This window comes from Rhinoderma darwinii, chromosome 4 (genome assembly GCF_050947455.1).
Source record: "Rhinoderma darwinii isolate aRhiDar2 chromosome 4, aRhiDar2.hap1, whole genome shotgun sequence".
Taxonomy (NCBI): domain Eukaryota; kingdom Metazoa; phylum Chordata; class Amphibia; order Anura; family Rhinodermatidae; genus Rhinoderma; species Rhinoderma darwinii.
In genome coordinates, this window is record NC_134690.1 from 401,556,325 (window position 1) to 401,578,770 (window position 22,446).

The window sequence follows — 22,446 nt, forward strand, 5'->3', positions numbered from 1 at the left end:
GTGTGGTGTAGTATAGAGGAGCGGTCAGCTCTCCTGTATGGTGTAGTATAGAGGATCTGTCAGTTCTCCTGTGTGGTGTAGTATAGAGGAGCTGTCGGCTCTCCTGTGTGGTGTAGTATAGAGGATCTGTCAGCTCTCCTGTGTGGTGTAGTATAGAGGAGCTGTCAGTTCTCCTGTGTGGTGTAGTATAGAGGATCTGTCGGCTCTCCTGTGTGGTGTAGTATAGAGGAGCTGTCAGCTCTCCTGTATGGTGTAGTATAGAGGATCTGTCAGTTCTCCTGTGTGGTGTAGTATAGAGGAGCTGTCGGCTCTCCTGTGTGGTGTAGTATAGAGGATCTGTCAGTTCTCCTGTGTGGTGTAGTATAGAGGATCTGTCAGCTCTCCTGTGTGGTGTAGTATAGAGGATCTGTCAGCTCTCCTGTGTGGTGTAGTATAGAGGAGCTGTCAGTTCTCCTGTGTGATGTAGTATAGAGGAGCTGTCAGTTCTCCTGTGTGGTGTAGTATAGAGGATCTGTCAGTTCTCCTGTGTGGTGTAGTATAGAGGATCTGTCAGCTCTCCTGTGTGGTGTAGTATAGAAGAGCTGTCAGTTCTACTGTGTGATGTAGTATAGAGGATCTATCAGCTCTCCTGTGTGGTGTGGTATAGAGGAGCTGTCAGTTCTCCTTTGTGATGTAGTATAATAATTGTATTCCAATGAAATAAGAATTCTGAAATATTTTATAACTGTGCATTGTTCCGTTTCTCTATTATTCCTCCTGGAAATGTATGTAAAAAGTCTCAACTGGGCGTTACCATCCCTACAGAGTGTGATACTGTCAGCAGTGATTGGACGGTGTCAGGCTGTGTAGGGACACACCCCATTGACAAAGGGAATAAAAATACCAAGATGCCAATTTATTAATTCATTTCCAGGAAGAGTAACAGAGCAAAGGCAAAATTTAGAGTTCTAAGAAAACAAGTTCCAGAATTGTTATTTTATGGGTTTTTGATGCACTTTATGCCATTAATACTTGTTCACACTATAATGCAGTGAATTAGACTTGTACCTGATATGCGTTGTTGGTGCTCTTTATAAGTTCCAACTCTCGAGTATTCGTCTGGACATTCAGTAAACAGGGACACAGCATACTGGGAACAGACACAAGCAATACGTGTTAGGCCTCATTTACACGAGCGTGTGCGTTTTGCGCACGCAAAAAAACGCTGCGTTTTGCGTGCGCAAAAGGCAATTGACAGCTCCGTGTGTCATCCGTGTATGATGCGCGGCTGCGTGATTTTCGCGCAGCCGCCATCATAGAGATGAGGTAGTCGACGCCCGTCACTGTCCAAGGTGCTGAAAGAGCTAACTGATCGGCAGTAACTCTTTCAGCACCCTCGACAGTGAATGCCGATCACAATCTACACCAACCTGTGAATAAAAAAAGACGTTCACACTTACCATGAACTGCCTGCTTCCTCCAGTCCGGTCTCCCGGCCGTTGCCTTGGTGACGCGTCCCTCTCTTGTCATCCGGCCCCACCTCCCAGGATGACGCGGCAGGCCATGAGACCGCTGCAGCCTGTGATTGGCTGCAGCCTGTGCTTGGCCTGTGATTGGCTGCAGCCTGTGCTTGGCCTGTGATTGGCTGCAGCTGTCACTTGGCCTGAATTGTCATCCCGGGAGGTCGGACTGGAGGAAGAAGCCGGGAGTTATCGGTAAGTCAGAACTTCTTTTTTTTTTTTTACACGTATATGTATATTGTGATCGAAAGTCACTGTCCATGGTGCTGAAACAGTTTAAGTCTTTCAGCACCGTGGGCAGTGACTGTCTCCTGACGTCGCGTACCCGAACATTTTTTGCCGGGTTCGGTTAAAACGAGTTCGGCCGAACCCGGTGAAGTTCGGTGCGCTCATCTCTAATTTGACACTCCGTTTGGATGTTTGTAACCAGAAAAGCACGTGGTGCTTTTCTGTTTACATTCAGGAGTTTGACAGCTCTTGCGTGATTTTCGCGCATGCAACGCAGGACCGTCAGTGTGGCATGCGTTGTTTTCACGCACCCATTGAAGTCAATGGGTGCGTGTTGCGTGAAAAACGCAAGAATATAGAACATGTCGTGAGTTTTACGCAACGCACTCACGCTGCGCAAAATTCACGCATCGTCTAAACAGCCCCATAGACTATTATAGGTGCGTACGACACGCGTGAAAAGCACGCGCGTCGCACGCGCGTATAATACGCTCGTGTAAATGAGGCCTTATACTGACTCATATCCATGGTCCGTGTCTGAGCTATATGTGCCAACACTATACTATTCTACTACTACATGTTGTAGAATACTACTGTACGTAAAATTCGTTATCTCTAAAGTGAATCTCCATCTTTGGATGACACATGGTTTTTAGGTCCAACATTCTGTGCTGATTAATTTCTGAATATATCTTTAAAGCGTCGGTCCTTTTATTTTTCTGAAACAGAGCTCCAAATCCCCTGCATAGACATGAAATGGAAAATTTCTGGCTACCTGCAGCCACCACTAGGGGGAGCTTATGACTTTTCTGAATACTGTGTAATTCTGTGTAATGTATAGACAGTATGCTGTAAGCTCCTAAGCTCCCCCTAGTGGTGGCTACAGGCAGTCAAAAATGTATCCTTTTTTTATAGTTATTATTTAAAAAAATTTGACACAATAAACTTTAAACTAACAGTCGTGTATCTTATTATGTTCCATGGAATCAGTAATATGAGTAGAAGAAAGAAACAGAATACAGACGTTAATATTTACGGTCTGTCAAATAGTCAAATTACAGCCTGATAAATTAGAACGACATTAAATGAAACCATAGATTAGAACAGACGCTAGACATCCAAGCACCTCACATTCACAATAGTCATCTACATCATCATTTGCTGCATCAATTCACAAACAGAGGTCCCAGATATTAAGAAACGTATGTGGGGTTCAGGGCCAGGCATAGTAAGCAGAGTGCCCTGAGGCAAGGACAGTATATCGGCCCCTTGCCCTGGAATAGCTCACTATAAAGCACCCCCTTTATGTCCCTCTAACAATCCAATAGTAATTTTGAGGCATGAAATTCATTCTTGCATGTGATTTAATAGACAGTAGGAAGCAACCTTTAAGGTCACAAGTAAGGATCATCCAAAGCAGAGCACCCCTTTAATTCTTCTGTATGAAGATCTTGTTAGAGGGCGATCACTACAGTTAAGTGACACTTGCTACACATTTCAGGATTGGACTACTCTTCTAATCCCAGGGCCGGTTTTAGTGGTGGGGCAAACTGGGCAATTGCTTTTTTTTTTCCTGGGGGCCCCTGAGAACATGAAATCCAGGAGCAAACTATAGCCAGCCAGTATTATTTAGCAGTGTATGGAGGTATTATTATGTATTATGTGTACACTATATGGCAGTATTACGTGTGTTCCCTAAGGCCCTGTTCACACGGAGTATTTTGACAAGCTTTTTGGAGCGGAAACCGCTCCGCAAAACTCGTCAAAAACTGGCCGAAAATGCCTCCCATTGATTTCAATGGGAGGCGGGGGCGGAGAGAAGGGACATGCCCTATCTTCTCTGACCTCCCATTGACATCAATGGGAGGCAGAGAAAGCGTATTTCGCAGAGTTTTTTGCCCGTAGCAATCAATGGGCGCGAGCGAAAAACACGGCAAAAATCGCGGCAAACGACGTGCAGGAAGTACAAAATCTGCCTCAAAATCCCAAAACTCTGTGTGAACGAGGCCTAAGGAAGTATTATTTGGATACCGCATATTATTTACTATGAAATAACTGTAATATTATTTAGGTATTATTTACTGTAGGGTGGTATTATAAGCGCTGTATGTGGCAGCATTATCTTGGAACTATATGGCGGTATTACGTAGCCTAAAACTATGAGAAAACTTTCCACTTTGCTTGTTGCACATTGTCAATAAAACCGGCCCTACTTACCCTTATTTCATTTCAAATGTATCTATGTAAGGATACAATCAAAATTGTGGAGTTTTTTGGGGGGTGCGGTGACGGATAGCAGCACTTCTATCCAGTGGCGGATTATCATTAGGGCGTTTCGGGCGGTCGCCCGGGGCCCAAGACTGCCAGGGGGCCCAAGGAGCCTATGACCGCCCGAACCCCCTCATGCCCAGTGGCGTCGCTAGCACCGGAGGGAGCCCCGGTGCCAGGACCGCACCTGTCAGGCGAGGGGAGCTTTGCTTCTACTTAGCAGCCGTGGTCTGTGCTGCTTTAGAAGCTCCCCCTCCAGCCCCCCTTCCCTGCTCTAAACATCTCTGCTGCTAGCTGTCGGGACATGGGGGAGGGGAGACTGTCGGCGGGCTCTGTGCTGTGAGCAGGAGAAGAGCTGCAGTGAAGACATAAAAGGTAAGTGCATGTGTGTTTAATATCCATATTCATGTGTGTTTAATGTCCATATTCATGTATGTTTAATGTCCATATTCATGTATGTTTAATGTCCATATTCATGTATGTTTAATGTCCATATTCATGTATGTTTAATGTCCATATTCATGTATGTTTAATGTCCATATTCATGTGTTTACAAGGTGTACTTTGTGTATAATGTGCATACTCGTGTATAATGTGCCTACTTAGTGTATAATGTGCATACTCGTGTGTACTTTGTGTACTATGCATACTTTGTGTATAATGTGCCTACTTTGTGTACTTTGTGCATAATGTGTGTACTTTGTGTACTGTGCGTACTTTGTGCATAATGTGCGTACTTTGTACTGTGCGTACTTTGTGCATAATGTGCGTACTTTGTGCGTACTTTGTGCATAATGTGCGTACTTTGTGCGTACTTTGTGCATAATGTGCGTACTTTGTGCATAATGTGCGTACTTTGTGCATAATGTGGTACTTTGTGTACTGTGCATACTTTGTGCATAATGTGCCTACTTTGTGCATAATGTGCGTACTTTGTGCATAATGTGCGTACTTTGTGCATAATGTGCCTACTTTGTGCATAATGTGCGTACTTTGTGCATAATGTGGTACTTTGTGTAATGTGCATACTTTGTGCATAATGTGCGTACTTTGTGCATAATGTGCGTACTTTGTGCATAATGTGCCTACTTTGTGCATAATGTGCGTACTTTGTGTACTTTGTGCATAATGTGGGTACTTTGTGCATAATGTGCGTACTTTGTGTACTTTGTGCATAATGTGTGTACTTTGTGCATAATGTGCGTACTTTGTGCATAATGTGGTACTTTGTGTACTGTGCATACTTTGTGTACTTTGTGCATAATGTGCCTACTTTGTGCATAATGTGCGTACTTTGTGTACTTTGTGCATAATGTGCGTACTTTGCGCATAATGTGCATACTTTGTGTACTTTGTGCATAATGTGCGTACTTTGTGCATAATGTCCTTACTTTGTGCATAATGTGCGTACTTTGTGCATAATATGGTACTTTGTGTACTGTGCGTACTTTGTGCATAATGTGCCTACTTTGTGTACTTTGTGCATAATGTGGTACTTTGTGTACTTTGTGCATAATGTGCGTACTTTGTGCATAATGTGCCTACTTTGTGTACTTTGTGCATAATGTGCGTACTTTGTGCATAATGTGCATAATGTGCGTACTTTGTGCATAATGTGCGTACTTTGTGCATAATTTGCGTACTTTGTGCATAATGTGGTACTTTGTGTACTGTGCGTACTTTGTGCATAATGTGCCTACTTTGTGTACTTTGTGCATAATGTGGTACTTTGTGTATTGTGCATAATGTGCGTACTTTGTGCATAATGTGCCTACTTTGTGTACTGTGTGTACTTTGTGCATAATGTGCGTACTTTGTGCATAATGTGCGTACTTTGTGCATAATGTGCGTACTGTGTGTACTTTGTGCATAATGTGCCTACTTTGTGTACTAGTGTTTAGGTAGTGTTAGCAATAGTTACGGCGCGGCAGGGTGGTGGTGGAGAAGGGGGGCCCAAGTTTGGGTAACAGCCCAGGGCCCATGGTCTTCTTAATCCGCCACTGCTTCTATCCTCTCAGTTATCATACCTTGTAATTACAGTTGGACATTTCACACGTGTATCCAGCACGGCTTCTCTCAGCGGGAGAATGTCCATCACCTCCACCAGGTTGACAAAGGCCTTGGGAATCTAAGAGAAATACATAAGCGTGAGACTTTCAAGTTGAGTAACAGCCAAAACTCCTCTGACAGGTCCTATAGAGGTGAGGGTGGACTATTAAGTTGCTGGAAGAGCCCCGGCACTCCATGTCACCACGTTCATGGCAATCTGTTCAGCTTGTAATTCTCACCAAGAGATCACCATTGGTTTCTGTGGTACTCCATCATGAGTACATTTCCATTGACAGAAGCCTGCAGACAGCACCATAGGACTGAGAGTTATTGCTATTTAACAAAGTGTTGAAAACATTCTACAGCAAAATCTGTATTTTTCCCTCTACGGAGCCCCTTGTTCATGTGATGGCTTGGTTAGTGCTATCGGTGGGACCACAATGTTTCACCATAGGGGAACATTGAGGTCGCGTCCTAAGGCTATGGCCGCCAACAGAGTTGTGGTAAAATCGTGGCATTATCGTGACTCAATAATTCCCTATGGGGAGAAAAGTTGTGTGACAATTGCAAAAAATCCAATCAAGCAACCCACAACTTTTTCTCTCATATGGAACCACATTAAGGATGATTGTGAGTCATATTTTACTGCGACTTGCGAGCGACCCCATGGAGCAGTAATTACAGAGGTGTCCTGGGAGTGGTAGGACTGACGCTCCTTGGCACAGAGAGTGCCGGAACATTGTAATGGACTGTCCTTGTCAGTATATCGCTCAGAGACCACACTGTATGGTTACACGGTTATATCATTCAGAATTCTTTACTTCTGTACAACCCCTTAAAGGAGTTCTCCACTTTGGGCAATCCCTACTTGTTGGAAGGGTCCATTGACAGTAAGCAGATCACAAAGTGTCCTCCTGTTGGGACTCCCAGCGATCAGCTGTGATCTGTGGAGAAACCTGCCAGTAAGTGTTTAGTTTCCCTGCAGCGCCACCACAGGAGAAATGAAGTATTACACAGTGCACATTCATATCAATGTGTTGTGTGTGTAATAAAGGACAGGACAGGTCCTCCAGAGAGAGAGAGACGCTCTATGTAACCGCTCTCCACCCTGACCAAGAGATGAGGATTATGTACAGAGAAACCCCCCCCCCCCCCACCCCGCTATTAACTCAGCATTCCCTAATAGGGGTTATGGAAATGGATTTTCTAAAATTGACCACGCCTTTAATTTTTCCCTCTTCTGTAACTTTTATTTCTAAGACTGATGAGTCATTTTTGGGGAACATTTCATTTATATGAATTTATTATAATAACAGAATGCTTAAAAAAAGCAACTGTTTCTTCATGTGTTATTTTACGCCATTCACGTTAAATGGCGCAATCACGTTATTGTAACGAGATCATATATGTATATGTCTTTTTACCAACTTTTTGTAAAAACTATTTAGTAATGAATAAAATCTTTTTTTAATTTTTAGTCTCTTTAGGCGAGTTTTACGTTTAAACATTTTTTTAACTATCATTTTCTGTCATATTTCTTTGTGACATAACATTGTAGTGATGTCATTACATTCTAGCATTGCTGTAACAGATCTGTGGGAAACCTGGCGCCAAGTGGTTATTTCCCTTGCAGCGCCACCACAGGGAAAATTACGTATTACATCATTTTCATAGAAATCTATGGACTGTGTAATGTACGGACCTCTGGAAATATGTGTTATGTCGTTTGTGCCTTCTTCCCAAGTATTCTACAGAAACCAACCTTTTGGTGCAGTATATCGAGCGCCCTCCTGATGTTGTTGGTGTAAGTTGCTGCCGAGAACACATTCTGGAGGGGAAACAATAAGACATTAGTTGAAATTTCAGATATACTGTGCAGTAAAGAAAGTATTCACACTCACTTAAAGACTGGTTTTAGATATTCCACTCATGGCAAATAATATCATGTGTAGTGTATGAAGGAAGAGCCTAGTCAGAGTGACCTGATACCCATGAAGCTTCCTTGCCAGTGACATCCCAAAGAGGCAAACCACGTGATCAATATGGTGTCATGGGACACTGAACTACTTTATCTGCTTCCAATCACACATGGCTTTTTCCTGCAGCTGCCACTAGGGGGAGCTCACTGAATATTTAAAGATTAATACTAGCTGTATAAATCTGTCTGCAGTAAGCTCCCCCTACTGGCAGCTACGGAAGCTAGAATTCTACCATTTATCTCTATGTCTATGCAGGGAATTTGAAGCTCTCTATCAGAAAATTAAAGCTCAGACTACCATAAACATATATTATAAAATTAAGTTACCATTGACATTCATAAAAAATAATAATTTTGTGAATTTGATTGAGGCCCCCTCTGAGTTTATGGAGCCCGATGGTTTCTGTGTGCGCCCTTAATAGTAATTATTAATTTGAGTGATCATTTAGGACAGGATCCCCTGATTGCAATAAACATAACACAACTCGAAAGACCTATCCAAGACAGGCAACTAATAAAGAAATAGGCATTAAACCTGGTCTAAAGGGTAACTAAATGTTCAAAAAACTTCTGATGTCATGGCGACGTGTCAGAAGTTTTGATCAGTGGGGGTCCGAGCACTGAGACCCTAACTGATCGCTAAAACGAAGGGTCAGAAGCGCTCGGGTGAGCGCTGAGCCACTTTGTCTCTGATCAGCTGTTCTCGGAAAGCCGAGCAATTGGTGTACGGGCTCAATAAAAAGTCTATAAGCCTGTACACCAACTGCTCAGCTTTCCGAGAAAAGCTGATCAGAGACAAAGCAGCTCAGCGCTCACCCGAGCGCATCTGCCGCTTCGTTTTAGCGATCGGTGGGGGTCTGAGTGCTCGGACCCCCACCTATCAAAACTTCTGACATGTCACTATGACATGACATTTTAGAAGTTTTCGAATGTCTAGTTACCCTTTAAAGGAACAGTGTCACCCCAAAAATGTTTTAATATGTTAAAGATGTTCGTGCTTTATTAAAAACGTTTGCATTAATTTGTGTGTTTGTGTGTTACTTTTTTTTATTTTTACACTTTTTCTTCCCTATGGGGGCTGCCATTTTTTTTTCCATTTCTGTATGTGTCGATTAACGACACATACAGACATGGAATACGGCAGCTCCAGTCCCATAGGGACTGTGAACGGGGCCCGTTCCATCCACTATCCCACACAGTTCAATTTGAAATGCGCGCCGTCCGGCGCCATTTTCCTGTGGACCGGAAGTCGCGGCCGGACAGTAAGATTACTACTTCCGGTCGCGGCTTCCGGACTTGTGCACATGGAGCAGCGGCAGCAGACGGAGCGGATGGACCGGAGGGAGCGGCGGCGGCAGGAGCAGGTAAGTTATTTCTATGTATGTTCGTGTTTTACTGTGTGTTTACTACTGTATGTAAACCTACTACACTGTGTGTTAGCTCAAAAAATGGCGACACACAGTGTAGGAGGTTAGACCGTTCAAACCCCTCGTTTCTCCCGGCACTAGCCAGGATAAAGGAGGGGGGGATTCTGAGAGCTCACTAGAGCGAGGGATTTTTACCCAATTTTGCAGCATAAAGCAATGTGGTTGCTTTACCACATGCAATGCTGCAATTTTGGGAATGGCTCCATCTAGTGACCAGTGCTGGGAAATATTATAAATTGAATCCAATTTATAATATTTCCTGACTCGTGAAAAAAAATTAAAAAAATTAGAACAATGTTTAATCACCTACACACTAATTGTTTAACTAAAAAAAAACAACATGTTTTGCTGGCAACACATTCCCTTTAAGTACTGAATGTATCAAACTAGTGAGAAGCAGATCTTCCATATAGGCTAGGAGAATCCATTCCGTTATTGCTGTGGGGGGGGGGGGGGGGGAGTGACAATCGGAGTATATTTTGTAACCCTGACACAATATCATTCATCATTGATTGTTACATTATTGCTATCTTGAATTCCTAACAGAAGCATTAAATCGTATTGGATATTCTTAAATATCATGACTTACGCTGTCCGCACAGGAAGCGCACAGGTCATTGGCTCCAACAAAAACTGTGATCACTTTCCAGTCATTTTCAAAATGAATTCTCTGCAAAATATTAAAGATGTTTTTATAAATGTTTCATCATCATGTTATAGTTATATTTACAGTTATTGTATATTCAATGTTCCCTATGTCTGGGAAAAACAACAGAAAGTCAGTCTGACACCTGACCCCACTTCGTCAATTTTCAGAGGAAAAAGATCAGACAAAAGCAGAGATAGGAATTTGACGAACTTCACTTGAAAGTCTTTGTGACCATCGGTGACTACCAGCTCCCAATTGTAAGGATCCTGCCAAACAACACCCAATATCTCTGTAATGGTACTGACAAAAAGTAACTAATCTGGCAAAAGCGCACCCACTACCAGACTTGATGCTAGATGTTCTTTTCGACAAGAGGTGGCGATCTAGCCCTGCGACGCCCCTGAAGCAACTAGGACCATGTCTAAAGCAGATAAACCACCCTGAAAAGGGCAAGCCTAATATTAGGAAGATAGCTAGCAGACCTGATTTCACCAGGCGAATGTGGGTAGGTGGAGCGGACAGGTAGAGAAGTCAGACTAGCCAAGGTCACCAACAGAGCGGTAACGCAGTACAAAATCAGCAGGCAAAAGAGAAATCACAGTCCAGGTCATACACAGTATATCTAAACAGCGGTACTAAATCAGCGGGCAAAGAAATGTCAAGTCAGTCCGAGTCATACACAGTAACAATAAGGGAGAAAGCAAAGCGGGGTAACGAGGAATACTCACAGCACAGAGCAAAGGAAGCAGGAAGAAAAACGATTACTGGAAAGGATCCTGGGAAAAATCCAGATTAAATAGAAGACAGATCTAATTGATAGGTTCTCAGCTAATCATGAACCAGAAACATCTGAGTGACAGACAGCTCCCAGCCTTAAAGGGGTTGTCCGGGCATGGGGAAGTTTTTCATACTGATGACCTATCCACAGGATAGGTCATCAGTATATGATCGTGGGGGTCCGACACCCGACCCCACACCGATCGGCTGTTTCGGCTGCCACTGGGCACCGAACATTATGCAGTGGCCAGTGTCGGAAGCAGGTGGCTCCGTACATTGTATAGTGGCCGTACTGCAGCTCTGCTCCTATTCACTTGAATAGTATAGCGTCCGTGCTGCAGCTCTGATCCTGTGATCGGAGCCATCTTCTTCTGGCATGGACGTCCGATAGTCGGAGTCAGCCGGAACAGATGATCGGTGCGGGGTCCCGACGTCGGACTCCCACCGATCATATACTGATGACCTATCCTGTGTATAGTTTATCAGTATCAAAAACCGCCCCATGCTCAGACAACCCCTTTAACCCTCTCCTGCCCTGCTGCCTAGTTACAAAAGCAGGGAGTGTAACAATCTCACCTTCCTGGACCTCTATGAGCGTGACACGCGAGGAGTGAGATTTCAGGGTTAACAGCGGTCTACCGTGAATTTCCAGGATTTTAGTTAAAGAGATTTTTTCCTTATTATATGGCTAGGATATGCCACCACTTTATGATCGTGGGGGTCCGAAGTCTGGGACCACCACCAATCCTGAGAATGAAGGGGCCACAGGACTGATTTAGTGCTGCCCCCACTACAATGTGTTTACCTGAACAGCGGGTGGCCGGGTGAACGGGGCAGGCTAAATCAGTACTTCTGCTGCTTCATTCTTAAGATCGGTGGGAGTCTCAGAGTTCGGACCTCCACTGATCATATCCTAGCCATATGTCATCACTTTATAAGATGGGAACAAGCCTTAAAATGAGGCTTCAACTGTGACAAGGTCCCCTCATATTATCACTCAGCGGGAGGTCAGTGCGGAGGATAGAAAGCTGTAAGGCGTGCTCCTGTATCTCACTCTAGTTCCCATGTTTATAAAATTTGGAACGGTGGGAGTTTAGGGATAAATAGTCCTATAACTGTATTTTCAGTTTCTGTGGAGTTTACCTTTTAACACACATCTATATCCTACACACATTTCCGGGATCATACATTAACACACCTTGTCTTGCATCATCTGGTCAACCAGAGCTTGTGCCTGAACGGGCATATCACTGAAAGCAACAAGACAGTTTTTCTGTGAACAATATATTCTTAGTTTGCCTCCATATACACAGCTCTATTATGTAACATCATTTTAAAGTTTAAATCTAAATAAAATGTTGAATAACTACAAATACTATATATACCCTATATGTTCAAAAGTATGTGGACTCCCCTCCAAAAACATAAAATCAAGTCCACAGTCATGCAATCTGCATGGACAAACATTGCTAGTTGTATGGGTTGTGCTGAAGAGAATAGTGACTTTACACTTGGCACTGTTATAGGACGGCACCTTTACCACAAGTCTAATTTGTGCTATTATTATTTGCTAGATCTGCCCCGGTCACCTGTAAGTGTTATTATCTGCTAGAACTGCCCGGGCACCTGTAAGTGTTATTATTATCTGCTAGATCTGCCCCGGTCACCTGTAAGTGTTATTATTATTTGCTAGATCTGTCCCGGTCACTTGTAAGTGTTATTATTATCTGCTAGAACTGCTCGGTTACCTGTAAGGGTTATTATTATCTGCTAGATGTGCCCCGGTCAAGTGTAAGTGTTTTTATTATCTACTAGATCTGCCCCAGTCACTTGTAAGTGTTATTAACTACTAGATCTGCCCTGGTCACCTGTAAGTGCTATTATTATTATTATCTGCTAGATCTGCCACGGTCACCTGTAAGTGTTATTATTAACTTCCCGGGCACTTGGATGTGTTATCATCTAGATGGGCCCTGCTCACCTTAAAGTTTTATTATTATCTGCTAGATCTGCCCCGTCATCTGTAAGTGTTATTAACATCTAGATGTGCCCTGGTCACCTGCAAGTGTTGTTATTATCTACTAGATCTGCCCTGGTCACCTGTAAGTGCTATTATTATCTGCTAGATCTGCCCCAGTCACCTGTAAGTGCTATTATTGTTATCTGCTAGATCTGCCCCGGTCACCTGTATCATGCACAATGCCAATCGGTGGCTGGAGTGGTGTAAAGCACGTCACCTCTGAACTCTGGAGCAGCGTGTTCTTTGGACTGATAAATCATGGCTCCCTTTCTGGTAGTCTGATTGAGAAATCTGGGTTTTGCGGATGCCTGGAGAATGCTACCTACCAGAAAGCATAGTGTGTACTGTAACACTTGGTGGAGGAGGGGTAACGACTGGGTCTGTTTTTCAGAGTTTGGCTCCTTATTTCCAGTGAAGGGTTATGTTAATCCTACAGCAAACAAAGAGCCAGAGGCATGGCTTAACAGATGCCTGTCAGTTTTACACTGACAGGCACTAATACACTGGAATACAGAAGTACTGCAGTGTATTGCAAAAGCGATCAAAAAAATTATAATCGCATAGTAAAGTCCCCTAGTGGGACTAATAAAAAAAGGAAAAAAAATGTAATAAAGTTTATAATAAATAAATAAAAATTCCAAGTAAAAAAATGATAAACCCACTTTTCCCCCTTACAAAATGCTTTATTATGCCCAAAAAAAAAAGTTACACATATTTCATATCACCGCGTCCGTAACGACCCCAGCTATAAAGCTATTTTGTTATTTAACCCGCTTGGCAAACGCTGTAAAAAATAAAAAAAACTATGCCAGAAATGCTGTTTTCTGTTCATCCTGCCTTAAGATAAAAAGTGATAAAAAGTCACATCTACTCCAAAATGGTATAAAAACTACAAGTCGTCACACAAAAGAAAAGCCCTCAAACAGCTGCATCGGCGGAAAAATAAAAAAGTTATGGCTCTTCAAATATGGAGACACAAAAACGAATACATTTTGGAAAAAAACCAGTGTTTTTACTGTGTAAGAGTAGTAAAACATAAGAAAAGTATATCAATTTGGTATCTTCACAACCGTAACGACCCGCTGAATAAACGTATTATGTGATTTATACCACACGGTAAACTGCTTAATTTGGGATGCAGAAAAGTTTGGCAATAATGCTGTTTTCTATCCCCCCCCCCCAATTAAAATTTACCCCAAAATGCTGCTATACAAAAATACAACTTGTCCTGCAAAAAACGAGTCCATAAACAGCTACGTCGACGCAAAATGAAAATTATAGCTCATTGAATGCAACGATGGGAAAAACTTAAAAAATTGGCTGGCCGTACGCCTAAAGTAGGCTGGTCATTCAGGGGTTAAAAGAAAGCAGCAGTATATAGAAGGAATGATCGTACCGGCGATCCTTTTATTATACCATTTACTTACACTAAACAGGACTTCCACTTTAGTTCCCCCGCGCCCAGAAGTGATAAGACGGTTGGTAAGTAATGAGACCTGCGTGTGCGACTTGTCAATCAGTTACATAATGGGTGTTAATGGTTGTTTTACTGCACGCTGTAAAATGTACATTTATCTGTTGTATAAACCCAGCGCACAGGACTGTGAAGATCTGCATCATTAGACATGTATAGAAAATGATCCGACCCTGGATATACACGGGCCGGTTATGTCGGGGGAGATATCAGGCGCTACCAGTATCCCCCGTCATGTTGGAATATATTTGTGTGTTTAATGCCGGTTCTATCCTAGATTTGTACGTTAGTAATACCACAAAAAATAGTCACTAGTTCCCATATCCCGTATGTCTACTTTATGTGGCACTGCTTTGTTTTTACTTTTTTACAGTGTTCACCGTGCGGTATAAAACAACATGTTATCTTTATTCTGCGGGGCGATACCGATTATGTATAGTTTTTTTTTTCATTTTTCTAATTAGAAAGGAGTTGATCAGGAAAACAGGGCGATTATTGTTTTTATTACTTAAAACGTTTTATATATTTATTTTTCTTAAACATTTTTTTGTACACTTACCTGGGGACTGGAAGATCTGGTCTTCTGATCCCCGTGTCAATACACTGCACTACTTATGTATGTACCTATGTTGTGTAGTGCAGTGTATTGTAACTGTCATTCGTCATCTGACAATTAGCCTATTAGGTCCTGCCTTGGGCAGGACCTAATAGGCTTCCGTACCTGGCCGACCAGGAAGCCGTTGCTAGGCTTCCAGGTTGTCATAGCAACCATCAGCACCCGCGATCTCTCGCGGGGGGTTCGGTCGGGTACAGAGAGAGCCCCCTCCCTCTGTCAACCACTTAGATGCGGCAGTCGCTATTGACTGCCGCATTTAAGGGGTTAAACGGCGGCGATCAGCGGTAACTGCCATCGCCACCGTTGCCGCTGGATATCAGCTGTATATTACAGCTGACACCCGCTGAAGATGAAGCGAGCACAGCTCCTGTGCCCGCTTCATCTACAGGGCGTGACTGTACGCCCTATTGCGGGAATGTACTGTTAATCAGGACATACAGTCACACCCATTTGCGGGAAGGGGTTAAGGACGAAGCATTTTTTTTTTCCATTTTTTTAATTGTCGTATTCCAAGAGCCGTAAGTATTTTACCATCAACATAGCCATGGGAGGGCTTTTTTTTTTGCTGGACGCGTTATATTTTTAAATGTTACCATTTTTGGGTATCTTTAACTCACTGATGAACTTTTATCAATGTTTTGGGGGGCGGGAGAAAAGAAACAGCATTTCCGCCATTGGATATTTTTTATATTTATCGCAAAGTTTAAATAACATGTTAATTTTATTCTACAGTTCCTTACACTTATGCCAATACCAGTTATGTATAGTATATTTTGTACTTTACTACTTTTGCAGAATAAATGCATTTTTCATTTTTTTAGAGGGATTTAATGGGAAAAAGTTGTTCCGCCGTTGTTTTTGGAAAAATGTTTTATGCCTTTTAGTTTACGGTGCGGTATAAATAACATTGTAACTTTATTATACACGTTGTTACAAATGCAGTGATACCAAATATGTCTATTTTTTTATCTAACTATTTTAGCAATAAATAGGAATTTTTAATGGGAAGGCGAAAGGGGAGGAGGACACCCAGGAAAGGACAAGGCGAGGGCGGCAGGGGAGGAGGACACCCAGGAAAGGACAAGGCGAGGGCGGCAGGGGAGGAGGACTCTCGGGGAAGGACAAGGCGAGGGCGGCAGAGGAGGAGGACACCCAGGATAGGACAAGGTGAGGGCGGCAGGGGAGGAGGACTCTCAGGGAAGGACAAGGCGAGGGCGGCAGAGGAGGAGGACACCCAGGATAGGACAAGGCGAGGGCGGCAGAGGAGGAGGACACCCAGGGAAGGACAAGGTGAGGGCAGCAGGGGAGGAGGACACCCAGGAAAGGACAAGGCGAGGGCGGCAGGGGAGGAGGACACCCAGGAAAGGACAAGGCAAGGGCGGCAGTGGTGGAGGACACTCGGGGGAAGGACAAGGGAAAGGCCACAGAGAAGGACACCCAGGTAGGGACAAGGCAAGGGGGCAGAGGAGGACACCCAGGGAAGGACAAGGGAAAGTCCGCAGAGAAGATCACGCAGGTAGGGACAAGGGAAGGGCGGCATAAGGGTACACCCGGGGAGGGACAAGGCAAGGGGGCAGAGGAGGACACCCAGGGAAGGACAAGGAGAAGGCTGCAGAGGAGGAGAACCAGGGAGGGACAAGGGAAGGGTGGCATAGGAGGACTCCCAGAGAGGGACAAGGGGAAGACTTCAGAGAGTTCTAGATCTTATGAGAAGCGCAATGTAATGTTCTGCATTATTTTGTAAGAGCAAAAAAAAACATTTCATAGTCATACATGATTTAGGGTGTGGCCTACTTGATGGGCGGAATCTAAGTTGTCAGACAATCTGAGATGTAAGTCCTGAACTGGTCATCACTCATTATTATATGTACTGATACCGTCATGTATATTGTTATTTGAGTTACAACTTCTGCAATTGTGAAATAAACTCGTTTTCTCCATTAAGAAGATAATGATTGAGAAAATGTCAAGTTCTTACAAAGCTTTAGCCCCGGGGACGGCCCTATTGAGAAAGGAGCTGTGCGAGTTGTTACTTCCAGCCTCTATCGAGTATCCAGTGATAAAGGGGTTGAACTCTCGTAGAATATCTTTAAAAACAGAAAGGAACAGTCCATGGTAAGGATTAGCATTGCAAGTGACATTATAAGTGCAGAAGTAACATTCAAATCTGTCCATATCCTATACTATATATGGCCGCTTTGCACACATTCGACCTGTTAGGGTATATGGCATTAATAGATCAGATCTACAAAGAAAATAAAGTGTCTCTCTCACTGGTGAACCTGATATGTTAACTTTGATGCACTCTGTAATGCAGCATTTACAGTAGCAAAAAAACGCTCAGAAATTTACCTGCGGTGCAGGGTTTTATTCCCCATTGAATTCAATGGGGAGGTAAAATCCGCAACAAATAGCAGTTGTTGCATTTTTTTGTGGCGGATTCGTAGCAATTCCGCTGCAAAAAAAAGCAACTCAGAAAAATAAAAAAATCCTATATACTTACCCAGAAGTCTGTGTTTCCTCCTCCAGCGCAGCCTCCTGGGATGACATTTTATCCCATGTGACCGCTGCAGCCAATCACAGACTGTAGCGGCGGTTACATGGGATGTAACGTCAGCCAAGGAGGCCGGCCTGGATGATATTAGAGGGCCGGCCTCCGGGGATGACGTTTCATGCCATGTGACCGCCGCTGCTGCCAATCACAGGTTGCGGCAGTCTCCTGGGATGAAACATTGGCGCACAGGGAGGATATGCTGCGTGATTTTTCGCAGCGTATCCGCCCCGTGTGAACGCAGCCTTAAAGTGAATGTTGACTTTCTAACACTATATCACTTTTTAAGTCCAATTCTTTACTAATTCATTTCTTAATATATCTGTATAGCAGTTGGAGCGTTATTTTTCTGATACAAAGCTCCAAATTCCCTGAATACACATAAAGTTAAATGATAAGATTCTGGCTGCCTGCAGCCACCACTAGGGGGAGATTTCTGTATTCTATCTTAATATTCAGCTCAATGTAAAAATGTTTGTAGTAAGCTCAAACTCCCCCTAGTGGTGGCAGTAGGCCTCGAATCTATTTAAAGGGGTTGTCAGATAAAGACCTAATAAGGCATATGGACCTCATAGAGTGGGACCATCCTCTATGAGCCAGAGTGGAGAGCTGCTCTGGTGGACCCGGCCAGTCCATATATTACATAGTTGGCCATTTATATGAATGGATGTCAATCCTGTAATGGCTGCTCCAGGGTAAATGTATGGCCAAATTATCGCTGGGGTGGCTATTATTATAGAAGGAGTTGTCTTCATGAGACAACCCCTTTAATGTCATCAATACATCATTTCCAGATTGCTGTATTGTACTTACTCGGTAAGGTGGTGACTTGGTCTAGAGTAGAATCTCCTCCAATGCTGAAACATATTGAAATAGTTGGTTGTTATATTTCCGACCTTACGTTCTACTTCTCTCCCTGTTTGTTGCATAAATTGTTTTTTTTATACTTCTAAATGAGAACAAATGTAATCCAGGTATCAATTAATCTTAGCTATAATAATATTTTAACTAAAACATTTTTAGAACACTCCTTGCAATTGTGTATATTTGTGTGGTCCACCAAAATACACTTTATCCTGGCTGGCTCGCCAAATGTTCTATTTTTGTACTAGATTGCAACAGTAATGTGATAAACTTGTTCATTATATAGAATCTCTCTCTATCTATCTATCTATCTATCTATCTATCTGTCTCACTCATATCCATCTATCTATCTATCTATCTATCTCATATCTATCTATCTATCTATCTGTCTCACTCATATCTATCTATCTATCTATCTATCTATCTATCTCATATCTATCTATCTATCTATCTATCTATCTATCTATCTATCTCACTCATATCCATCTATCTATCTATCTCTCTCTCATATCTATCTATCTATCTATCTATCTATCTATCTATCTATCTATCTATCTATCTATCTATCTATCTATCTATCTATCTATCTATCTATCTATCTCTCATATCTATATATCTATCTATCTATCTATCTGTCTCACTCATATCTATCTATCTATCTATCTGTCTGTCTCACTCATATCTATCTATCTATCTCATATCTATCTATCTATCTATCTATCTATCTATCTATCTATCTATCTATCTATCTATCTATCTATCTATCTCACTCATATCTATCTATCTATCTCTCATATCTATCTATCTATCTATCTCATATCTATCTATCTATCTCTCTATCTCATATCTATCTCTCTATCTCATATCTATCTCATATCTATCTATCTATCTATCTATCTATCTGTCTCACTCATATCTATCTATCTATCTATCTATCTATCTGTCTCACTCATATCCATCTATCTATCTATCTCTCTATCTCATATCTATCTATCTATCTGTCTCACTCATATCTATCTATCTATCTATCTATCTATCTCATATCTATCTATCTATCTATCTGTCTCACTCATATCTATCTATCTATCTGTCTCACTCATATCTATCTATCTATCTATCTATCTGTCTCACTCATATCTATCTATCTATCTATCTATCTATCTATCTATCTATCTATCTATCTATCTATCTATCTATCTATCTCATATCTATCTATCTCATATCTATCTATCTCATATCTATCTATCTCATATCTATCTATCTCATATCTATCTATCTCATATCTATCTATCTCATATCTATCTATCTCATATCTATCTCTCTCTCTCTATCTCTCTCATATCTATCTATCTCATATCTATCTATCTATCTATCTCATATCTATCTATCTCATGTCTATCTCTCCTTCTATCTGAATACACCATCCTTTGTGAAAACATTTCATATATTTTTCTATACTATATCAAAATGACAAGATTTGTGGAATTTTGTGTGTCGCTTATGATTTGTTTTTATTATTTATTATCAAACAATAGTATTACCTCCATGATAATCCACGATATTCTTTGATTACATCCAATACATCGTTGGGTTTGGAGCCAATTCCATTACCGGCCTGAAATATATTAACATGCAAAGAGTTATTTTATATTAATGGTAGGAACATATTTATTATATAAGATCATCAGGTATTTTTGAAGGGCAACAATAATAACAGGTTTATGTAAATTCCGGGTTATCCTGATATGTTAAGAGAAACATGAAGAGTAGGTCATCACTAAACAAGGGTGCGCAATACCACGATGTATTCTCTCCACCAACTGGATCTCATTCTAGCGTCCTGTCTAGTATAGATCCACCCTAATGAATCATTTTTATTGATAGTTATGTACTTTTACGGAGCTGGTCCTCAATGGGTTAATACACAAATCTACATGTTATCCAAAAATATATAGAATTTAATTATTAACAGCAATTCTTTAGAGGGGTCTCATGCCAGGTGTAGGTGTGGGGGATCTAATTATTAGAAGGCTGTTTTGGTCTTTTTGATCGTTTGCCTAAATTAGTAACTTTGCGTGAGGGCCAATTCAAAGACATTACCATAGGGTGACACCCCTCTGTGGGACAGCCCCGCCCCTTTAACCTATGGTATGGCCTAGAATAATATGAATTAGTCAAAACTCACTCATAGGTCACTATGTATTACATTTCCTAAATTACATATTACAATTTCTTACAGTCAGGGAATCGCCAAGTGCTGCGACAACGGTGATATCTGCCGGCCGTAGTTTGTGAACTGGAAATAGAGGAAAAATCGTTAATAATCCACATCTGTATAGATGCAATAAAACCGATTTAATCCAAAAAGCCAATCAGTAGAACAGAAAGGTTCAGAAAAGTGAACTGAATCGTAGGGTTATTCGTGTGTTACCGGAAGTGGGTTTCGGATTAGATGGACTGAGGTCGGCACATTCCAGTTTGCTCCCTTGCACCTAGAATACATAACACTGAATGAGTATATTTCAATAATTACGATACATTTTGCAAAAATGTTCCTTATACTTTATTATTTTATTGTCATTTCAAGGTTGTAATTCCACAATCCTTGTTTGCTAATATTACAGTTATTTCTGAAAAGTTGGTTCTGTGTCTGTGTAGGGGAGAGAGAGGGAAGAAGCTGCAAGTGAGAGCAGGAAGAAAGATCGCAGCCTGTTACTGTATCTCTCCTGTACAGCCTCCAGCGACCCTGAAGTAGGCAAATACAGGAGTTTTTCTTTATGGTATCACCTCCTTTACCAGTGAGAGGGTATATAACTCTCTGATTGTCACATTTAGGGGGGGTCTTGTTTCCTACAACATAGTGAGAAGAGGAGCAGTTACACGTCTAATCACCCCCTGTGCCCAAGCATGCTATTTGTCGGCTCGGATGTTAACGACCTCTGGATCATGGAGACTATTTGTCTCTTCAGCTCTGGTAATTATGTGAGGATATTTGTATATAGACATAAGTGACATGTATGAACTCTGCACATCCCGAACTTTTATTGTTAGTAGATGTTGTGCGTCTCAGGCTTTGATTGGATCAGACTTTTAGCCACAAATACGAATTTTTATGCATTTTTTACAACATGTTACACTTTGATGCAAAATTGCACGAAGGCGCCCAGGACTGTAAAGTACTGGGTGACATTTTCACAACGTGCCAGGTGTTTAATTTCAGAAAATAGATGGGTATGGGGATACAGTTTTTCTATTTTATTATTCCGGGGTTATTTGTAAATGTAGAAAGTGGGAAAATTGTCCTGGCAGCGCAATGTTGAAGATGGTGATCTACACGAAAACTGAAATAGACATCAGACGCTTATTAATAATACTATGAATACTCACTGGGTGTAGAGTAATGTTGGGATAAGCATAGTTGCTGTTTTTCGCAGTCTTCACATAAGGGTCATTCTAAAGAAAAAAAATATATTTAATATTAGATAGTGACTATTCACTATTTCACAAGTTCCTTTGAATGTCTTTGGGTCATTAGTCAATATTGAATCAGACACTTAAATAAATGTATTTTAATTGTATGCAACTGAACAAGTTATTTTAATAACTTATAATAGATATTGAAAGGGTTGTATAGGGTTAGAAAGACATGGCTGATTATTTCCAAGAACAGTGCCACGCCTGTCCACAGGTTGTGTGTGGTATTGCAGCTCAGCCTACGTCAGCTCAATGAAGCCGAGCTGCAATATAATACACAACCCATGGACAGGTGTGGCACAGTTTCTGATAGAAAGCAACCATGTTTTCTAACTCCTTTCGACCCCTTTAGGTCTAAATCTAGGACTCCTACCTCAGGGGGGCAAAAAATACCAATGTCCTCATTCAGCGCCTGGTTATCGGTCTTCTTTCCGACAAGCTCAAACTAAGAGAAGAAAAAAATAATTAATGAAGAGAATAACCTTATGGGACAGTGGATAACCCTTATATATGGACATGCAAAATGTTTTCAAATTAATAAACACCTAAAAAAAAGAAGCCTCATTAAAAAA

General features: G+C 41.8%; 1 protein-coding gene across 1 annotated transcript in view; it reads right to left on the reverse strand.

Moving 5' to 3' along the window:
- Positions 1–22,446, reverse strand: part of PLB1 (phospholipase B1) — a 105,735-nt gene that overhangs the window by 35,391 nt on the left and 47,898 nt on the right. The window contains exons 28-39 of the mRNA XM_075863770.1: positions 22,248–22,319; positions 21,788–21,853; positions 20,832–20,892; positions 20,638–20,696; positions 19,942–20,015; positions 18,350–18,393; positions 16,964–17,072; positions 12,074–12,125; positions 10,039–10,119; positions 7,807–7,872; positions 6,023–6,123; positions 1,048–1,129 (exon numbers count right to left, since the gene is read on the reverse strand). Of these exons, the coding sequence (XP_075719885.1) occupies positions 1,048–1,129; positions 6,023–6,123; positions 7,807–7,872; positions 10,039–10,119; positions 12,074–12,125; positions 16,964–17,072; positions 18,350–18,393; positions 19,942–20,015; positions 20,638–20,696; positions 20,832–20,892; positions 21,788–21,853; positions 22,248–22,319 (867 nt within the window). The remainder of the gene's footprint in view (positions 1–1,047; positions 1,130–6,022; positions 6,124–7,806; positions 7,873–10,038; positions 10,120–12,073; positions 12,126–16,963; positions 17,073–18,349; positions 18,394–19,941; positions 20,016–20,637; positions 20,697–20,831; positions 20,893–21,787; positions 21,854–22,247; positions 22,320–22,446) is intronic.